Source organism: Simochromis diagramma, unplaced genomic scaffold (assembly GCF_900408965.1).
Source record: "Simochromis diagramma unplaced genomic scaffold, fSimDia1.1 OVJJ01000596.1, whole genome shotgun sequence".
In the NCBI taxonomy this organism is placed as follows: Eukaryota; Metazoa; Chordata; class Actinopteri; order Cichliformes; family Cichlidae; genus Simochromis; species Simochromis diagramma.
The window spans coordinates 14,412,115-14,434,120 of record NW_024387245.1 but is presented as its reverse complement, the minus strand read 5'-3'; the positions used below and the strand labels follow the sequence as shown (position 1 = coordinate 14,434,120).

General features: G+C 38.5%; 1 protein-coding gene across 2 annotated transcripts in view; it reads left to right on the top strand.

Moving 5' to 3' along the window:
* si:dkey-1d7.3 (transmembrane protein 132D) overlaps nt 1-22,006 on the top strand; it is a 37,224-nt gene that overhangs the window by 9,786 nt on the left and 5,432 nt on the right. For both annotated transcript variants that reach the window (XM_040000642.1, XM_040000641.1), the window contains exons 3-6: nt 672-818; nt 4,965-5,136; nt 9,166-9,309; nt 16,622-16,830. In XM_040000642.1, the coding sequence (XP_039856576.1) occupies nt 672-818; nt 4,965-5,136; nt 9,166-9,309; nt 16,622-16,830 (672 nt within the window). The remainder of the gene's footprint in view (nt 1-671; nt 819-4,964; nt 5,137-9,165; nt 9,310-16,621; nt 16,831-22,006) is intronic.

Sequence of the window (22,006 nt, the reverse complement as noted above, 5' to 3'; positions counted from 1 at the left end):
AGAAAAATAATATCCTGTTGAATCTGCTACCATCATGGCCCTACATCATATAAGAAGATGGATGGATGGACAGAAAACTTGTAGTGATAGCTGGATTTGCAGGATTTTTCTCGTTTGGCACACTTGTGTGTGTGTAAGACATGTGATTAACTGATTTTCAGATCTTCTAATGGCTAATGGGAATTAAATAACCCCACTAATTCTCAGCCTTCAAGCAACCTGTGACTCAGTTTGTTAGTGACTCACCTTGTTCAACACGAGCAGCAAAGCACACAAAAGATCGCAGAGAAAACCCACACATTGTCAAGCAAGTGCACACAACCCTTAGTAACCTTAGTACCTGTGTACATTATACTAAAAGATATGGCAAATATTGTTGTTGCACATCCAAAAAGAGACAGATACAACAGTTCAAATATTTCTTTTGAGCGTCAGAACAATTCCGTATAACCCGACGTTGTCCGTTACAGCAGAAAATCACATTGCATCATGTTCTGTAATAAAAGATTCAAACATTATGAAGCTTTCTTCATTCCTAATTCTTTATTGTTACACAGCACATCCCCTGTCCTGTCTTTGTTTTTATGACATATTACAAAAAGTCTACAAAAGTGTACAAAGTTGCACTTTATACTAAGTGTCCTATTTATATGTGCATGTCTTTGCTGCAGGGCTGCAGTAAAGATGGGCCTGTCATTCAGTGCAGCTCGGCCCAGTGACTCAGCACTGTGGGACATGGTGGTAGAGCCTGGCAGAGGAGCAGCTCCAAACACGGTGTCTGTTGTTTGCCGCAGGAAGGTTGCTGTCACTGCAAAGAGGTCAGTCTACTGCACGTACAGTGCATATGCCTGTTTTCACTAGACCCTTCACATACCCTTCGTAAAACAGTTTCTCCACACTCATGAAGCAATCTTTTCTCGTTGTTTATTCTGTGGAGACGTCTATTGTCATAGAGATTTCAATAACCGCTGCTGCTACCTGAAGGAAAAGTGATCAACAGTGTGTTTCAGTGTTGCATTCACTTCACAGGGCAAAATGAATGTTTTTAGATGAAAAGAGAAAAAAAGAGAAGAAAAAGAAGTATTATGCTTGGTGATGCGCAGACTGTATCCATTTTCATATAATAGACATTTTTCTCTGAGGAGGTAAGAGTGTCTCCCTGCGTGTCTCCAATTTCTGCTCAGAATAAATGAGATGTTCTTCAGGTGCAATTTTTTATCCCTTCCCACTAGTAATACTACTCCTACTACTATAACTGCTGCTACTATTAATAATAACAATAACAAAATTATGTCCTGTAAGGACTGACCACTCAAAATAGCAGGCATGGGATTTAACAGCTAGAGGACATTAGACTGTCTTTATCCAGTTTCACAAAACCATTACTTCCTGAATATGTTATGGAACCTTGCAAAGGTGTTGTGATCAATAGTGACAATGCTGTTACGTATCATGTATATGAGACTATGCATAGCAAGATTTTCCTGTGTTTCCTGTAAACATAGTACCGAGAATATGATCAGAAGCTGCGTAGCAGGATTACTCTGCTTCATGTAAAAACATCATGTGACACTGAAAGAATAAGACTTTAAACTGTGGGGGAAAAGAATAAATCCAGACAATCATATACTGTAACTACTCTGATATTGTTGGTTGTGGTGTTTAAATCCTCTTTTTTTAAATATCTGGATGTAAATTAATTTCACATAGTCCCTCATATGCAAATATAAGCAAACATGTTTTGTGTGTATAATACTTAATATTTAAAGAAAAAAAGAGGTAAGACTTGTAGAAGAATGAAAATATTAAGATATTTGTTTAAATTCAGAATAAATATATTCTATTTTTCTTCTTTTTTTTTTTTACTGTAAAACACATTACTTTGTGCAATTATACATTTATGATCATTTATAATCTTAATTCATCTTGTTTCTCTCTGAACTTCCTATAAAACAAAAAGTCCCCCATTTCCCCAGTTCTGTCAGACTTTACCAGTCAAATAGCTTTGAAATATGAGAAATCAGTAAAGAAATAAAAGTGCTTCCCTTTGACTTTATTTATTTTAACAGTAAACAAAGATTAATTAAAACTTCGTAGAACTTTCTCCACCTCTTTTTCCCGATGCACACCAGCTGAATACATCAGTAGTGTCTGATGCTGATGTTGGTGACACACCAGCAGCCACCTCTACCCAGCAACCCCCGCCCACACAAACACACACCACCCGCCATCCGTCCGACCCACATATCCGTAATAATCCATAATCATGGCCACGTTATCCGGGCTTAAGCGCTTGCACGTTCCGAAGTGGAGATTAGGGAGTAGAGATATTCCAAGTCGTGTTTCTTATGCTGAGCTTCCACTGGGGAACACGTACGCACATGCAAGGCCTGCAAACACACACTCGCATGCAAATGCACACAAACACACACACATACTCCCATCACTGTGCTCTGAAGTCATGATGCATCCATGGCTTTAAAGCCCCCCTCTCCATAGATGGTTTCTAGGAAAGAGGGTCATAAACCCCTCCTGTGTTTATCTCTCTCTCTCTCTCTCTCTCTCTCTCTCTCTCTCTCTCTCTCTCTCTCTCTCTCTCTCTCTCTCTCTCAAGGTATTCACATTATGAATCATTTCAATCTGTTTAAAATCTGCCCGGCTCTATTTTACTTACACGAAAACACAAAGATTAGACTTTTGGAATTAATTTTAGACATTTTTTTTAAGATTTATTTTTAGCCTCTACTCCTGGAAAGGACAATGAAGCAGAGAGAAAAAGGGGAGAGAGAGAGCAGGGTAACAACATGCAGGAAGTGCACTGGGGTGGAATCAAACCCATATGCCTTGCAGCATATGGGTTGCCTTCTTACCCCAGTGAGCTCAACCAGCACCTGAGTTTTAAGTGTTCTTTTTATATTAGTGTCTTATTTGGATATTTTATACTCATGCTTTTCCACGACTCTTATGATAAATGGAGAAAAAAACACTTTCCTGTCAAATTGTATGTTTGGCATAAGAAGCTCAACACCTCTTTGATAACAGTTTCAAATGAATATGGGACAAAATGGAAGGAAAAAGTGAGCCTAACTCTGTCCAAAAGTAACAAAATCCACTTACCAGTGTCTCTAACGCTCACTGATTACCACATGGTATCTCTTTAATCTGTACAAAAATCCAAGAGGGTTAAGGGCTAAACCCCTTTTTTTGGCCTGGCAAGCCACTTCCCCCACCCCAATGTCAGTCTTCACACTAAGCTAAGTTGGCATGGTGCTGGTATATACTAAGAAAAGCTTAATCTTTTTATCTAACTCTAATTTATGCTTATTTACCACTTAAAAAAAGAAAGGCAGAAAATGCTGAGTTTGTTTGGTCGTCATTGCCAACATTTTTCACCGCTCTTCTGCGACAAACTTCATGTTGCCCACGAGAATCTTGCCCTTTAAATGCAGAAAACAGATTTTCACATGTTTCATGTTTTTCCAGCCTAAAGCATCAATTGCAGAACACTTTGATTTCCTTATAATCAATTATTTTAATCTTCAAGCATTTCAAAGCTTACAGTTGTGCATAACCCAAAAAGAAAATGAAAAAAGTTTGTTTTGTGTCTTTTCAGTTGCGACCTAGAGTGCTTCACACAACCTCATCGTGACCTCGTTCATTGCACTTTGTTATCGTATAACGCTCAGTCCTTGGCATACTTTTGATGCAGCGCGAGCGTTTCTGTATATCCTGTATGTGTTTGCATTGCTTTTTCTTACCACCGATTTCAACACTGTGCATCCTTTTAAAATTCAAGTTTCAATCATGTAGAGATTCATTGTTTTGCTTTATGCAAAGTTTTGCTCGACTTCAAAGTGCCACACTTCCATTCACACCCTGCTTCATTTTCCCTTTGATCTCTTCCTACTGACAGGTATGCCTACACACTCTCCAACATTAAATAACATCACATCCCATTTCATTGACAATCCTTTGACCAGAATACTTGGCTGAAGTCTCTGCCAGCTCACTTAATCTTCTCTCCACACTCTCACTTTATTCTTCCATCTGCTGATGGAAATGAGACCTCATGTGTATCGTCTTTACTTTCCAACATAACATGTGGGTTTTCACAGAGTTCAGATTAAGCTCTCTCCATTTAATTTTCTCATTTCCCCCCCATTTTATTCTCCAAGGAACACTATTGACTATTCACTACAGCTAAGCTCCTTTTGCACTTGGACCATTTTTAGTAGGAAAGTTGCATTATGTGAGTGAGTGTACAATCAATACATTATATACACTCACCAGCCACTTCATTAGGTACACCCTGCTAGTACAGGGTTGGATTCCCCTTTGGCTTTCAGGGCTGCCTTAATTTTATGTGGCATAGATTCAACAAGATGCTGGAAACATTCAAAGGAGATTTTAGTCCATATTGGGCATGTGGTACTAACATGACACGATAGGATCCTAATATGTTAAGTATCAACCAGCATTACCTTATTATTATGAGGTTACTACACAAGTCAGCATATAAAATGAATCAAATTATATAAAGAGAGACCATTTTATTGCTAGCAGGCTATTATATTGTTAGCAGAATATTACTATACTATTGTTACCACAGGTTTGTGGCCTATTATAACCCAATAACATAAAGTTCAATGTGATATTACTTAGCTACAGCCACGCTTGATAAAAGATTATGACCTGGCTTTGTTAATTAAGTAGTAATAATTTGCTATTTGCTAAATGTTCGCTACAACCTTGATATGTAATATGTATTCTCATATTCTACAAAAATGAAATATTAAACTTAAGCATTAAAGCCACACCTGCAGTTAGGTAGATTTTGCATTAAAAGTAGTCAGTAGTAAAAAAACATAGATGCAATTGTGCTGACTGCTCTTCACCAAAACATATCTAGGCTTGCTTTAATTTGCCTCAACTCATTTTAAATATCATTTTGAATCTCTAAACAGGGGCCTTCTGGAGGTTTTACAACTGGACTTTGTACCAAAAGCTGTTTCACAGCAGGTTGAAAGTCAGACCATCTCCTGGCGTCTGGAGTTGCCAGGGAATGTGAAGGATGTGGGCGTAACGCGGATCTACACCACCCAGAGAGATTACGTGGGGCTGGCACCGCTGGTGATGGTGAGAATTGTTTTAGCATAACGTATATTGGAGTATATTTATTTGAAATATCATACTATAGCATAAATCTATGTGTATAAGATTATGCATGTTTCATATATCTTACAGTTGTTTGCATTTATCTATGCCTTACTTAGTTTTTATTCATGACTGTGATTTAAAGATGTTGCATAGCCTTCAGGCTTTGTATTGAATTATTTATTCAATTGGTTGTACTCTTATTAATACTGATAGCAAAGAAAGTGGAAGGCTTAAAGTCAGATACCTGATTAGGCAATCTGCCAGGGCATTTAACTTTATCACAGGGCAATATCAGAGCATGCAAGAGCCCCCAGCTACTTCACTCAGTCTCTATGAAATTGGCATTTACTGCCTTGGTTCAAAGAAAAAAAACAGTTTATATTCTCGATGAATAAACAAGATGAGATGGGTATATGCATCATATATAGCAAGGTAATGCCACAAGAAAGTGAACTCTTGACTGCTGAGAAAAATGTCACATTTTCCGGACTTAACATGCACAAGTAGTCTTTTTTTCTGAAAGTGTTCAGAGTCTGTCAGCATTTACGATGCACTCATTTGCAAGGTTCAATAAACCCGGCAATTAGCATTTTAATTAGTGTCGTCATATCACACTGCAAAGATATAAAGAGGACAAAAACCTTAAAATCTTTTGAAAGTCAGCTCAATCAAATAGTAGAAACTGTCATAAATTTTTGAATTTTGTTTTTGAATAGAATGAAATGAATGTCATGTTGTCAGCAAGTTGCTTTTGTGACCAGTCTTCCTTTATTTAGTTTTTCTTCCATGCCAACTCATTGTGGGTCTCCCCTTTGATCACAGTATTGTGCATAAATATTCAACATGCTTTCACTGATTCCCTGCTGCCACTTGCAATCTCAAAACATTTCCAAAGAAAACTCTCTAAAATGTCAAAGTAGCTCTACTCTACAGTTGTCCTTAAAAGATGATCCACACGTCTATTTTACGGTAACTGTAATTTCAAGTATCATTTGAAAGCCATCACTATATGTTTCATCAGTCACTTGCATAATTCACATGAGGAAAATACCCTTTTTCCAACAGTGGAGTGAACTGGCCTTTTTCATGAGGAGGTCGCAGCTCTCGTCATACAAAAACAACTATTACAAGACCATGAATCATCCCCAGCATATTCACAGCTTTGAAAAAAAATTGAACCAACGTAATATCATAAAAATGTAACATTCATTCAAGTGACTGTTGAACAAACGTGAATCACAATGTCTAGGAGCAACCCCCCCCCCAAAAAACCCCCCCATCAAAATATGATTTATACTGTAGCGTTCATAATTTCCTTTACCACTTATACTCGAGAAGTGATTGAATAAACAAATAATGCTAGAGTTTGCAGCAGAGTGAAAACAAACACCTCTTTTCATAAATCAAATGAAAAACAAAGCTGAACTACTTTCGCTGAACTTGATGAAACCAAGTTCCTGCTTATGGTAACATCGACCATCAAGACCTCTCAGTGTGGCACTGGCATCACCACAGAGCGAAGCTATTGCTTTCTGATTTTCTGCTATCCCTGATCCAGTGGCTTATGTTTGGGTCAGTGTTGGAGTCTGAACTAGAGCATGTCCTTTTGGAATTGCGGTCAGCAGCTGTCAAGCCAGCAGAGTTCAGAATGTGAAGCTGTCAGGGAACATCTGCCGAGCGACGCCTGGCACTTTATTTCGCAAGTATCAAGAGATAAAAAACCCCACTACTGATCACCCAAAGCTTCTTACACACACGACGCCTCTGCCTTAAAAAAAGACATATTCAGAGATCTTATAAACTGGGATGTATTTGTAAATCTGTGTAGAAGGAGGAGTTAAAGTGTAAAATTAAAGCTGCATCAGGCTAGATGACAAGTTGCGGGATGTGTGAGGGATAAGCTGCTGCTCTGCACTGACAATGATGTACAGTAAAAGGTGGGAAAATAGGTTAGAAGATTAGACATGTAATCAGGTTAGGTGTTAGTCTGCGTTAGTGCTGATCTGTGGGCAATATAATGCACTACAGGAATTAGGGAATTTTCATCTAGGTGTGTGTTTGTGACACAGTCATACTGTCATCGAGGGGATGTATTTTTTAAGTTTTTAGGACATTTAACCAGTTTTAATGTGTGCTTTGATCATTTACTCATGGTAACACTTGGTCTTGCTTCACATTGCTGTTCCTACAGCTATAACAGTGATGACTGTAAAACATGTATGATATGATAGTCTAGCAGGGTCATGAAAGTTTCTCACGAATTGTGGGTTTATTGCAAACAAGGTGTGGAACCAGATGCAGGACTCAGCAGACTGACATGCAACAGAGAACAGAGGGCGATACAGACATTATATACACAAGAGGAGATTAGGCCAGAGTGGACACACCTGGGGATTACAGCTGAACAGAATCTGACTGACGAGACAAGAGAAGCAAAACGTTACATCACACACACACACACGAGACAGGAGACTATCAAAATAGAACAGGAAGTAACACACACATACGCTGAGATCTAGACTGAGATGCGAACTTGACACTGGGACTGGAGATAAACACATATGGAAATATGACTGACTGGGGAGACCAAAGGATGAAACAGAAGAATATGGGAATAGGAATGGATAAACATAGGGACACGTATTAACTTAATAAGGCAGGAAAACTAGATAGAACAGAGAGACCAGATAAACATGGGAACATGACTGGGGATAACAAAAGGATAACAAAACATGGAGACTAGACAAGAACCAGAAACTAAAAATAACAAATTCTGTTTCTCTTCAGAATACAAAACTCTAACATTTCATAAATTCAAAAGAATGAGTAAGGAGTCCAGAACAAGCTCAGAAACAGCCTTGAAAATCCAGGACAATGAGTTCCTTATTATCATCCTTATTATTAAAAAAAATTAAAAAAAGAAAAGAAAAAGGCAACAACATGGTGTTTGAATATAAGTGTAATTTTGCCCCATACCTTAACTCACTTAATAATGAACTTAGAATTAAAAATATATGTGTGTATGGGTTTTAATGCGGCAGCACGGTGGCACGGTCGTTAGCACTGTTGTCGCACAGCAAGAAGGCCCTGAGTTCAATTCCACCATCAGGCCGGGGTCTTTCTGTGTGGAGTTTGCATGTTCTCCCCGTGTTTTCGTGGGTTCTCCCCGGGTAATGCGGCTTCCTCCTACAGTCTAAAGACACGCAGTTATTGGGGATAGGTTAATTGATCAGTCTAAATTGCCCATAGGTGTGAATGTGAGTGCAAATTTTTTTTTGTTTTTTTTTGTCTCTGTGTGTTAGCCCTGCGACAGACTGGCCACCTGTCCAAGGGTGTACCCTGCCTCTCGCCCTATGACAGCTGGGATAGGCTCCAGCGACCCTGAAAAGGATAAGCGGAAGCGATTTTAAAGCATGATAATTAAAATATGTACCTGTATGTTAGTGTAATTTACAGATCTGGTACATTGCTTCTGCTCTCCGATACTCCCTTGACAATCATGTTAAAGTAATAATACTAAAAAGTTCTATATACTATAAATACTACAGCTATAGTATATAACTATAATAACTATAATATTGTAAAGTTCAGTTCTCTCTTTTTTTCTTTGCACAGTCGAGGAGCGTATCAGGTCACATCTCACTGCGTGTTATACCTGTATAACCGTGCACGTGACAAATAAAGAATCTTGAATCTAAAACAATACAAAATAATCTTAAAAAAAGATCCAGAGTCAAAAAGTGCATGTTCTTCTGCGGCCAATGTGTTGCAAGAGGGGCAGGATGTTTTGGGAATATGGTTAGAGCAAAGATTCATCCCTTTGGAAGCGCGTGACTCTTTTCACTCTTTCAGCTAATATCTAGGAATTAGGCTAAAAATGTTAAAAAATGATCCCCAAACTACTAACTTTGTGGCTCTCTTTCTTTGTACACAACACCAAAAAAGCCATGATGTTGTGTTAGCCTAGACTGCTAGCATGTGCTTTATTTGCCCTTCTTTTTTGCCCAGAACGCAGATATATTGAATACTGCAGTACTGACAGGAAAAAGAGTTTCAGTCCCAGTGAAAACTCTCGCTGTTGAGGCCAGTGGTTCAGTCACTGACGTGACCGACTACACCAACTGTAGATCTACAGATGAGGATGTGCTCAAGGTAAGTCAAGAAAACTGTTAGCATGGTTTCTCATGTTTCTGGTTCGTGTGTTTGGCTTTTTATGAAATAAGTAACCTAAGCACCTAAGCTAGAACGCATAGTGTTAACTGTCTATATGAGTTCTGTATTATGCACGAATAATAAATAATTGCATAAAAAAAAAATCTATATCAGCTAATGCAGTTATTACAGCAGATGTAATTGATGTAGCTACTGTTTTGAATTGAATGAAAATCAGGACTCACTTGCACAAAAAGTGAAAGTGAATTTTAATACAAAAAAAAGAAATTGTTCATGAGTCGTTCTGGTATATGCCTGTAAGACATCCACTGTCACTGTGGCATCACACACAACAAGCCCAACTCTAGTGTGTCAGTGTGTGTTAAAGTATTACAGATAAAAGCAACCTCTTCCAATATAGCACAAGCTTATGCTCACACCACTCAGTCATTAAGTGATTTGACCTTTGTGCAATGGATTCATGTTACTAGGACAGAAAAAGAAGTGAGGGTGACGGAGAAGATCTGGAAAATTAGAAAGATATTTGCTATTTTCTATCAGACAGCTGACCTGCCTGAGTGTAAGGCAGTAAGTAAACAGTAAGAGAGTGGGAAAAGAGCTGAAGAGAGTGCGTTTGTAATGATTTTCTGTATCAACTTAATCCAGTTATTATGTGTCTCTGAATGAATACCTTATGCTTCCTGTAGTCACTGACTCTCTTAATGCAATACCACTAACTGGGTGAAGTTGAAGGCTAAAACCACAGACTTAACTCTTTATAGCATAAGCGGAACAGACCGAACCTTTATTTGGGAATTCAGTTGTATGCAGTATATGCAGATGGAGCTATATTACACATTTTCCAAAACAAACCTATGCACTATCCCGTACACAGAAAATATGGGATGCATTGGCATTGTATAAAGGACTGGAGGGAAAATCAAATGTAATCAATTTTGTAATCAAGCAAATCACTCGAGGTTATGTTATATCTTTCATATCCAAAACAACCGTTCATATCTAATTTTATTTTACTCTGAAACGCTTCCCTTCCTGTGTTGCCATGCTGGACACTAGGATAACAGTGAGATTTCAACCAGTTTTACAGACGGGGGAACATTTCTCCTAGGGGTGCAATGATACACAAAATTCACGGTTCGGTTCGGTTTGATACTTTGGTGTCACGGTTCGATATTTTTTTGATACAAAAAAAATGTTCATGCTTTTTTAATTTGTCATTTATTAAAATTATAAATATATATTTTAACTCAAACGTACAGTTTTTTTATTTAATGTTGCTGAAACAACAAGGGGATAAAATAATACAAAGAGAGTTTATTACAGAGAAATGTCTCTTTCCAAAATAAAAGCTATACTATACGCTTCTTCTGGGGTATACTCTCAGCAGCATATTAACATATCAGGTCCCCATAAGGAGAATCATGTGTTAACGGCTGTCTAAATGACTCGGGTAAAGTTTGTAACATGCGTGCTTGTTGTTTTTGTCTGCTTCCACTTGTCTTTGCACTAGGATGATGTCGGCGTAAATGTGCAGTCATATTCATTTTGTTCCCACTAGTGCTGTCAGCGTTAATCTGAAATGACGTTAACGAGCTACCGCGGATCGCCCCGTGCGTGGGGCTGGACGACGTCAACACGTTAACGAGCAAACTGCGCTAACGCACTAGTTCCCACCCATGTAATTGAGCATTGCGTGGCACATCCGACATACTGTTTTACTTTTGTCCATGACACGCTTACCTTCAGGGTCATACTTCACATGAAGACCAAAATAGTTCCAAAGGCCAGATCTGAATGAGGGTGGGGGAGGTTCAATTTGCCATGTTGCAACGAGCTTAGCTCCGGTCTTGCTAGCTTGCGCTGTGCTCAGTGGATCTGCGCTCGACAGTGCAGCCTAGGCGGAGTAGTCGAACGCAGATCCACTGAGCTCGCAACACAGACAGCATCGTCAGAAGAAAAGTTGATAAAATAAATTAAAAATGTTGTATTGTTCGATACATATGCGTACCGAACCGAAAGCACTGTATCGAACGGTTCAATATCGTTACGAGTATCGTTGCACCCCTAATTTCTCCTGGGACAATGACGAGCAGTCACCAAAAATCAATGAATCTGGGATTTCTGATCCTGCAAGCACTGAGAGGGAATCCCATAGCATTCACCCCTTCTGCACCAGTTAGATCTTTAAACTTGCAGTGGTAATAGGCTGATGCAGCCTGTTTTTTAGTCCTGCATGTAAAATAGTTATTGTAGATACACCATCAGTGGTTTGTTATGTGAAAATGAAGGCGCATTACTTCTTCTCTTTATGCTAATTGTGTGTTTACTTCCGTTTTTGTTCTTGACCTTAAAGACTAACCTGCGATTATTTTAATAATGCAGTATGCCATTAGCGACCCTTTGAAATAATCAGCCATTATTTTTATTATTATTATTTTTAATGTATTTTTTTTAATTTTTCTTATTTTGAGAATGCATAATTGTGACCAGTGGGATAATTTCATGCTGCACATCTGAATTAACATATTTCTTCAATGCAGTCTTAAAAAAACACATTAGATATTTTTAGGCATTCCAACACATTAACACATTTAAAACTCTGGCTTGTTCCTAATCTTGCAGAGACCAATTGCTGGACCTTTGGTAGAGAAATGTCCCATTCTTGTCTGATATAGGATTATAGCTGCTCTGGTTTGGGGTCTTCTTTGTTGTATTTTCTTATTCTAGATGGGCCAAATGTTTTGAATAGCTGAAAGGTCTGGACTGTGGACAGGCACGCTGACCACCTGGACTCTTCTACTTTGACATCATGCTGTTGGAATAGCTGCAGTATGTGGTTGCCTTTCTGAAAAATGCAAGGTCTTCCCTGAACACATCATATGTTGCTCTAACACCTTTATCTACATTGATGGTGCCCTTCCAGATGTGCCATGTTTTCCAAAAAGAATTTCAAAATTCAATCGGTCTGACCACAGAACAGATTTCCACTTTCCTTCATTCCACTTTAAATAAACTTTGGCCCGGTGAGGACATGAGTGTTTCTGGGTGTTGTTGTTATATATCTTAAAACAAATATTGCTGTATTTCCATATTTACTGCAACTGATAGATTGTTGTTGTCCTTCAAGCAGGCCATCAACTTCTCTGTTTTTGGTCAAAACCTTAGAGGATTCCTGGAATTACCTCATAAAATCCTCCTATGTCATGTTAGAGATTTTAAAAATACCATGTGTTCCTGTCTGTATAAACCGTGTTTGTATAAACTTAATATATATATCCAGCACCCAGGCTGAACACGGTATAATATTTTAACACAAAATACTAGCTGACCTTTTATCCTATAGTTCTAATGCATGCATTCTTGTCTCATGATGCGAAAAGGAAGAATTAACACTTTTCATGTAGTACTTTACTAATGCATTGATACATAGTTTGTTTTTTTAAACCCTTCTAACCTGAAATAGTTTTATGGTGAATTTAGGAAGTATAATAATGTAACAGAAAGAAAGTAATTTACACAACATGAAGTTCATGGACTGCCCATTCCAACACATTTCAGCAGTCTCCCAAACAGAGATCAACAGAAAACAACACAAGCTGGGAATGGTAGATAAAACATTCACTATTATTAAGCACTGCAATAAAATCCATTGCTCTGAAATATATCTGATAGGCTGAAATATGCAATAGGCTGAAGTACAGAAGAAAAGATGCACAGTTAAAAGAATAAAACTGCAGTATAAAGAATATCTAATTGTGCAATTTCAATTTCCTCCAGTTAACATCCTTCTTTTCCTACTTTCCAATTATCTTTTTATAACTGCATGTTAAAGTAATAAGTAAATACACAGTAAAAGTTTATGCAGTGGAATGAGTTTATTCAGGTAGGGTTTTCTCATGTCTCTCACAATACACTGTAAGCGGGACCCACAAATCCCTGTAGTGTTTTAAATTACGTGTCATGACTCAAGTTTTATGCATATTTAATTGTCTGGACTCCAGTAAAATCCAAGGCAATATCCTCGTTTTGAAAATAAATGAGGGTCAAGCGGTCCTGCTGATGCCTTCCTTGCAACAAATTCACAAAGCTGGCAATGCCACTGTGTGCCTCTGATCTCCTCGAGTGCTCCTTATACCTCACACCCTCAGAAATCCCTGCTTCCCTTTCTAGTCATAGTAGGAGAGGGGGAGGCGGGGAGATGACTTAGTTAGGCCTTTGTTTGAATTGGCTTGAGAGGCATTTAATAAACACAGAAATAATGTATTATTTATAATTGATGTTACACATTACTCATTACTTTTCTTAAAAGTAATGCATTTTTTTACTTAACTACTCCCCAGTGGAAGTAATTCAATGCACTCTGCAACATAGCCTAAAATAAATTGTCATTGTTTAGGTTTGTTAACAAGTTAAAAACATTCCCAAAGGGACCTTAAAACATGTACAGGGAGAAACGGCGTATACAAACCTGACTGCACATCACTCCTTTTGTTACCTGCTAAAACTCAGGCTGCTGGGCTGCAAGTCAGCATGCACTCAGCTTCATCAAACAGAGTTCTTTGCTAGCTTTGTGTTTGTATGCAGTGTGTATAGATGGTTGCAAAGAACCAGCGTTGTGTTAGCAGTATAGCGCAGCTTTTTTTCTGTCCTGGACATAGTTTGTGCTTTATTATTGTGCTCTTTTCTTATTGTGCAGTGTAGATACTATTAATGGTTATATCTCAAAAACTGTAGACCGGACCACCATTTTTCTCCTCCTTGGAAATGAATCGAATCCGGTCGTTAAGTGATGACGTGATGAATCCTACTTCCGGGCCTAAAGTAGTCTGCGTTTAATATGGCTTTTGTGTTGTTAACATGTTTAATGTTTTGTATTTTCTTCTATTTAATCTCAAAAAGCTCCTAAAACAGTCAGTGATCACTGTTGACCTCCCTCGGCTTTTATTACCGCTAATCATTTATTTAAGCTCAGTTTTTAAAACCTTAGGATGTAACTACAGCCCAGCCCATGCAGCAGTATATGAATGACTAACCTCGTATTGTGGATGGATTATCTCAGTTGTTCTCCTGGCTGAAGTTTGGTCCTTTTACAGCATCCTGCCATGCGATTACATTTGTTCCTGACCACCGAGAACACTCACATTAACTTTTATCGAGTGGAAAAAAAAGTTAGCTTGTTTATATTATGCTAACATAGCTGTGTCACTAGCGGTCACGTAGCACATCATTATATAACAGCTAGTCAAACTTCAGTAACCCTACAAACATCACTGCTGTTTAGTTTTCTGTCTTCATTTATGCTGGAAGTGATAACAGAGATATACGTTTTAATTTGTTTCCAAAACCCCGCAGTCAGGACATGCTATATTGTATTTAGATAGAAGCTAGCGAGCTAACTTCCTGCTAACTTCTAACTCCGTTAAATGTCATAAATTCCGTTTTCATGGATGCCTGGATGTTAAACTCGGTTGTTACACCTGGTAGAGCAGAACGCTGATCATTTTATTAAAGATGAAAGACTTTAGACAGTTTTTCAACTCTCAGTAATGTCATAGTGATCGTTTGATATATGGACCTGCAGCGGAGTTTAGGCCCAGACACGTCTAGTGACGTCAGACTTAACGACCGGATTCAGCTGATTGAAGAGCAAGTGTGTAGGAGGAGAAAAGGCATATTGGACTGTATTTTTAGCTGTCTATCATGTAGATAACTGAAGCTTGACACATGTGATAACATAACTACAATTGTAATGTGGTTACTGGATTTAGTAAAGCAATACAGTACGTTTATATTACTATATTACTGAAAAATGTAATGTGATTGTATAATTGCTACTTGTTGGCTCTTTAAAATATCAACCTTTGGTTTCTTGGTTATGGACAGCATACACCCAGTTTGGTTCTAAGGATCTTTTGCTACCACCTTTTAATTAGGTTTAGTTTATGTCTTTCCACATGCTTGGTAAGCTTTGATATCAGGGTGTGGGTAGTTGTTGCTGGTCTGTATTTTTTTTTTTCTGTCACACTCTTGTCCCTTGCTGGAATAAATTTGAATTAATGTTTGTATCTTCACCCCTTAAAATTGTGGGCTGCTCTGCAACTTTTGACATGATAAATAGTAAATCTAGTAAATCGATAGTTTGAAGTCTGCACATTATACAGATAATTGAAAACATATGTAATAAAGTGACAACATAACTATCTGACTAGCAACATGTTGCAAAAAAAATAAATAAATAAGAAAATCATGTTTATATACAACACTGTTCAGGCCCACAGACAGTCATTTATCTAAGTCGGATAAAGGATCAATGAGGTGGGTGAACATTTACAACTGGTGCATTCTTTCCTGTGCTATCACATGAAGATGAGGGGTGGTAAGTTAAAAAGAAATGCGTTTGATCTATTTGCTAGCAGTAGATATGGCATCCCTCATCTTCCACCGTCAAATCGTCTGCTGACTATAGAAGAGGAAGTTGAATTGGAGAGCTGCCCAAGAAATCTGAGTCATGAACAGTTAGCATGATGAACTGCCCTCTGTCATCATTTCCATGAGAGTTCAGCTCGACTTGCTTCAGAATTCATTCCTCCTGCTTTTTCCTCACTTTTTCCCTCCTCCTTCTTTTTGCCTCCCTCTCTCCAGTGCTCCATTCTATTCTCCAGTCTAGTGCTCTCCAATTACCTCTGTGGAGCCACTGGTTTGTTAAGATAAGTACGGCGGCAGTGGAGATAGGCCTCCAATCTTAAATAAAACACACCAACTGCTGTGTCTCACCTCATTGCGCTCGCTGGTGGGGATTGCGGCACTCCAACCTACAGTAAGGCATTACAGGAACAGTCATAAAGGAGAGCTAATTTACATTCAGTAACAGTTTCATAGAGACCACAGATGTGAATTTACATGACATAAACACAAACACGCTGCAATTCCCAGGCCAGACTTTGAAAGTGGTGTGAAATTAATAAAATGTTGGTATGTGTGTGGTTTTGCCTTATTGGGTTTGGCAGTTCTGTCCCCTCTACCCTCTCATCATATATATATTCAAACTTATTGAGTTTGCATAGGCTTTACATTAAAAGACCTTCACCAGGGTACATCCAGAGAATATTGATTTCACATCACTAGATGACAGTCCAGTCCCAGTTCTGGTCAAGTGACTCCTGTGTACATTTTAAAATAACTTTCTTGTTCGGTATATTTACAAAGTTTTCGAGCAACTCTGAGTTTGTGAACCAAGACATACTTCTTGAGGCCTTTGTTCATTATCTTTCTTCTCTATTTTTCTTTCTAGGTGTCAGAGCGCTGCAGCTATGTATATCTAAATGGGAAGGAAACCAGAGGGAAAAGTAGGATAATGCTCAACTTTACATATGGTTTTCTGAGTGCCCAGCTGGAGATGAGTGTATGGATGCCCCGTCTGCCCTTGCGTATTGATGTGGCTGACCCTGAGCTTAGCCAGATCAAAGGCTGGAGGGTTCCCGTTACTACTGGAAACAGGAGGTAAGGCCTGACCAACTGCCGTACATCTATTGTTCCTTGGGGGTTCTGTTACCTTCTGTCACCTGCCTTACCTGTAAGACTTTGCTTTGAAGTACTGAGTCAAATACTAAAGCTTTTTTCTGCATAAAAGTTTACTTATGCATCATCAATAAAGGTTGGCTAACCTCATCTATAGCATAGAGAAGAATAAAAGTGATGTCATGACTGGCTTCCAAAGTGTTGTTTATAAGCCTTGGCGTGAGTGTTTCTGCCACCTTGACTGCAAAAGAAGAGTAAAAACAAGATGTAGAGAGGGGTAGGTCTGACTGTGAAACCATGCACTCATTGGCTAGCAACTTGAGATTAACAATTTTTATATGATAGAGAATTCGCCATTTTGAAGCATGGTATTACCAAGAGTTACAAAACAGACTTAATCTTTTGTTCAATATGACCCAAAATGTTTACAGAGGCCAAGATCTAAAGCTGTTCCCATTGACCTATACGTCATAGGCACGTGACATATAGGAATGGAAGTCTGTTTCCCACCACAGCTAACACCATCCTCCACAAATTCACTGCACATATATATGGCACAATAAAGTGTTATTCTATTATTTCTGGTGTTTCAGATAAAAAACAGGTTTAAGTCTAAAGTTGATGTTTAACCTGTAATAAATCTTTGCTGTTTTTTGTTTTCTTTTAATGTTTTTGTTGACACTGGCTCAGAAACAATCAGCTGGTACATGTTGAGACTGTTAATGGTGGTGTTGAATTGAATGACATTATACTGAGTGGTGTGTTTCTAATATCCATCTGTGCACTCTTTACAGTCAGTCATAACAAACAACATCACATCTGTGTTTGGTACATTAGTGAGCAGGCGAGTGTAAAGGCAACGCAGTTGCCCTGGAGGTAAAGGTTAGTGGGATTTTACTCAATACGAGTCACTATTTTCCCCACTCAATACTAATGATGATGGCCACCTGATGGGCTGTCATTTCCCAAAACATTCACTACCCAGCTCTGGGCCCAAAGGGACATTAGGTCAGTATTGTGAAATTTCAACAGTGATTGTACTGACTATTCTCTATTTTTCTCTCACTTTCGCAAGTAATAAAGGTGCTCAGTGTTATTTTCCATCCTATACTGTGGAATACACTAATCTCTCTCTCTCTCTCGATAGATAGATAGATAGATAATATAATGGAGGCAAAACTTAAGGTCAAACTTCTTATGGGTTTTTCATATGTTTATATCTTAAAAAACTATGTAGATTCATGGAAAATTTTCACCTCAGCATGTTTTTTACTCTCTTTTGGTTTCAAAATAAACTCTTAAACACTTGTAGAATGTAAAACACTTGTAATCAATGAACACTTATACTGTTTAATTAACACTAATACTGTGATTATTGATTTGCAGCCTAGCAATCCTAAACAGGCGTGCTGGTTTAAGGGTTATTGAAAAAACTAATTGAAAAGTGAGGAAACATAGAAATCTCAAAGTTTTGTGGTACAGTGTTTTTAAAAGCTACTCTCTGAAATCTTAAAAATCAAGGGCAAAATATACATCACTGTGCAAATGTCTTTTACCATCTTTCATTTCTTTACATTTTTCTTGCAGTGATTTAGTAAAACATGTCCAAACATACATGGAAATACATAATAAAGAGCAAAAACAGAGTTTGCGTAGTTCTAATGAGCTTGAAAGTCATAGGTGGTATGAGCACTTTGTCTGTCAGCACAGCCTGAACTCTCTTAGACAGCTTTCTTATAATTAAGAAGCTTTTAGCTTCTCCAGACTTCTTGAAGGGCAGTCAAAGGTTTCTTCATTTATCTCAGATGCAGATGGTATTGCAAAATCTGACTACAGTATAACCTGTGAAGTCATGGTTAGACTTGTAGTCAAGACCGCCTAAACCAAGACCAAGACAATACCAAGACCAGAGGGTATCCGGACCAAGACAAGACCAAGACAGACCGAGTCAAGACCAAGACAAAGTCGAGACGAGACCAAAACCAAGACCGAGACAAAAAAGTCTTAAACTGCAGCCAGATGTTGCTTCATTTAAGGGTGTCAGGCATATTTATGTGTTTTTGCGATGCACTCACACAGCCCTCCTCACCGCTGTCTACTGTCTTACTCGTTTACTGAGAGGACAGACACACGCTCCACTTGACTGTCGCGTCTCTCACCCTCTCTGTTTTTCACATATTGATATTATCCTATATCCTCGCATGCGATTGGCCACAATATGGAGGGATTGGACCATAGCTGAGCCACTGTGTGAGAGCTGAGCAGTGAAAGGAAATAAAGTGAGGAGCCGGCTCTCGCTCAATGGGAGTCGACTCTTCTGATTCACTACAAAGCACTCTCTAAGCACGGCTCTTCGAGCTGATGCTTTTGCGCATGACACATTATTACACATTAGGTTGTGTGTCATGGATACTGTTGACTCCAAATCTCCCGACCACTGTGTCGATCTGAGACAGCAAGACCGAGACAAGACTGAGGAATCCGAGACCAAGACAAGACCAAGACCAAAGTCCATCGAGACCAAGACAAGACCAAGACCACGTAAAAGTGGTCTCGAGACCAAGACCAGTCTCGAGACATCCAACTCTAGTCGTGGTTCAGAGTTTTCAACCTTAGTTGTTCACAGGTTCTAAAGAAGAATCAACTAATAGTTGTTCGCGGGAAAAATTGCAAAGATCCTTGGCAGTTTTTTTTTTTAAGAGGAAACAGCGGCTTGGCATGGTCAAGTACTCGTGTTATCAAAGGTTTGGAAGTATGGGTACCCATGAAAGCTTTATTTGTCTCTCTTCATTCCATCTCTGACAGTCCAGCATTCACACATCATAACAGTTTACAGCGTGTCGATATCTTAAATCCCTAAGATGCTGCCCAAATGCATATTTAGGGTTTAAACTATAAAAGAAGGCATTTACAGGCATTTTTTGACCACATCCAAAATTTGCAGTTTGTCACAGTTTGCAGGTGATCTAGTAAAGTCTCTGTAACCTGCACAAATTTTACGGGTTGACAGGGATATACTTTTCTGCATTCATAATTCAGTCAATTTTAAAGCGATCGCCAACAACACTGAGTGAAATGTAGCACCAAACTGTGACAGAGCATCCACCATTTTTTAGAGGTGGCTGTTGACATTCACTGTTGCACTTCTCTTCTGAACTCCTCTGTACATATTGACAACCATTTTAACCAAAAATGTCCAGATTTGGATTTGTCACTCTCTGTTGCCACACATTTTTAAACCACTTATTGTGTAACTTGGCATACCTCTGTCAAACCAAACCTCCGAAACCTTCGTATTATGTTTGATTCAGCCATGCCATTGGAGAGCCAATCTGGTGGATTAATGAGAAACAGTTTTTTCTTTTTTAGAAATATTTCTAAACTTCAAACTCTTGTGTCAAAAGCTGAGTTAGAGATGATTATTCATGCCTTTATTTCATCTCTTCTTGATTAGTGTAACAGCCTTTTCAAATGTTTGAATAAGAGGATCTTGACCGTCTCCAGTTGGTACAGAACGCTGCTGTTTTCTGTACCAGAGAGCCCTGCGTGGTCAAGTCCCAGCCTATATTTCTGACTTTCTAGAATCCTACACCTCTTCTCGCAGTCTGAGATCTTTCAGTCTAAGGCTGTTAACAATCCCACAAACTCATTTTAAGACCAGAGGGGATAAATCCTTTAGAGTTGTGGGTCCCTGATTGTGGAATTCCCTCCCTCTGTTTGTGCTGTCTTGATTCTGCTGATTTTTTTAAGAAGCAGCTGAAAACTCATTTATTCAGACTGGCTTTTAACTTGTTTTAGGTTGTATGATGTTATATATATATATATATATATTCTGTTTTATGTTTTTATCTTCTGTGTTTCTTATGCCTGTTTTTATTGTAAAGCACTTTGTAGTTTTTGACCTGTGAACGGTGCTGTATAAATAAAGTTTATTCAGCCTTTTCTCTCTGTTTCCTTTGAGAATGGCTTCATGAAAGATTGAAAGACTCAGTAAATAGTAGATGGATCTGCTGAAGGGCCAGATGCATTTCTCAGGCCTTGTTTCAGGTCTTTGGTGGATGTGATTTTCAGATACTGTTTATTTCTTGTAGGTAGTGTTGTTTTTTTGTTTTGTTTTTTTGTTACGATGTCACTTATTCTTCTGTTCTACACTTGTCCATTGCACACCCACCTTGTGATATGCCAAGTTTTGGTTTATAGTTCTTTGGGAATCACCTGTTTGGTGCAAAAATATTATTTTAATGCCTATTAAACTGTGTTATCTTTGACATTTTTTAGACTAAACAAAATAAATGGGAACAAATAATGTATTTTGTGATAGGGAACTAGTAACAAAGTGCCTAAGGACACAATTTCAAACAATTTCTTTACTAAGCTTTAGTTTTTATGTGCAGACACAACCCTGGTTCATCCCTGGGTGAATGATTCATAGGTCAGTATTATGAAGTGCAAGAACTGGATAGAGAAGTGAAAAAGCAGCCAATGTCCAAAAAACTCTGAAAGACTTCCAGAAAGCCCGGAGAAATATTTCTCATGACCACTTTTAAAAAGTACAAAAAAGTCTGACTCCTTGGTAGCAAAATATAAAGAAATGAGGGGTGGCTCAAAAGTTCTGAACAGAACTAGTACAAGTATGTGATGGAGCAAAAAATAAGTCCTGTTCATTCCCTGCATATGGAAGGCCAGCAAGATGCTGATCATTTTCATGAACTAGATTTAAAGTAACTTTGCTGTCTGATGTTGAGTCACGCTGATTTAAGCAGCATTTCCATCACGTTAAGCTCTCACCTTAGGCTATATAATAATGATGTTTATTGGGACTGTAGCTCTTGACAGGAACTTTGCGCCTGCAGTGTAAAAACATATTCTCCAACCCTCCAGCACACCTGTGGTGCAGTGTGTGGCAGACCAGCTGCGTGTGTGATAATTATATGATCATTGCTGAGGGGTTTGAGGATGGTTCACAGCTTAACCTCTATCACCCATAAACAAACCACTCAGCCGTGGGATCCTGTTTAATTTAACTTCAATTCATTTAGCGGAAAAGGTCACTCAGCATGCATTGTGCCTCTATAATAGCAACAGCTTCACTGCTGGTCTTCAGTTTTTCTTCAGCTCACCAGTCCTTATTGTTAAAGAATAAATAAATGATTTTTTT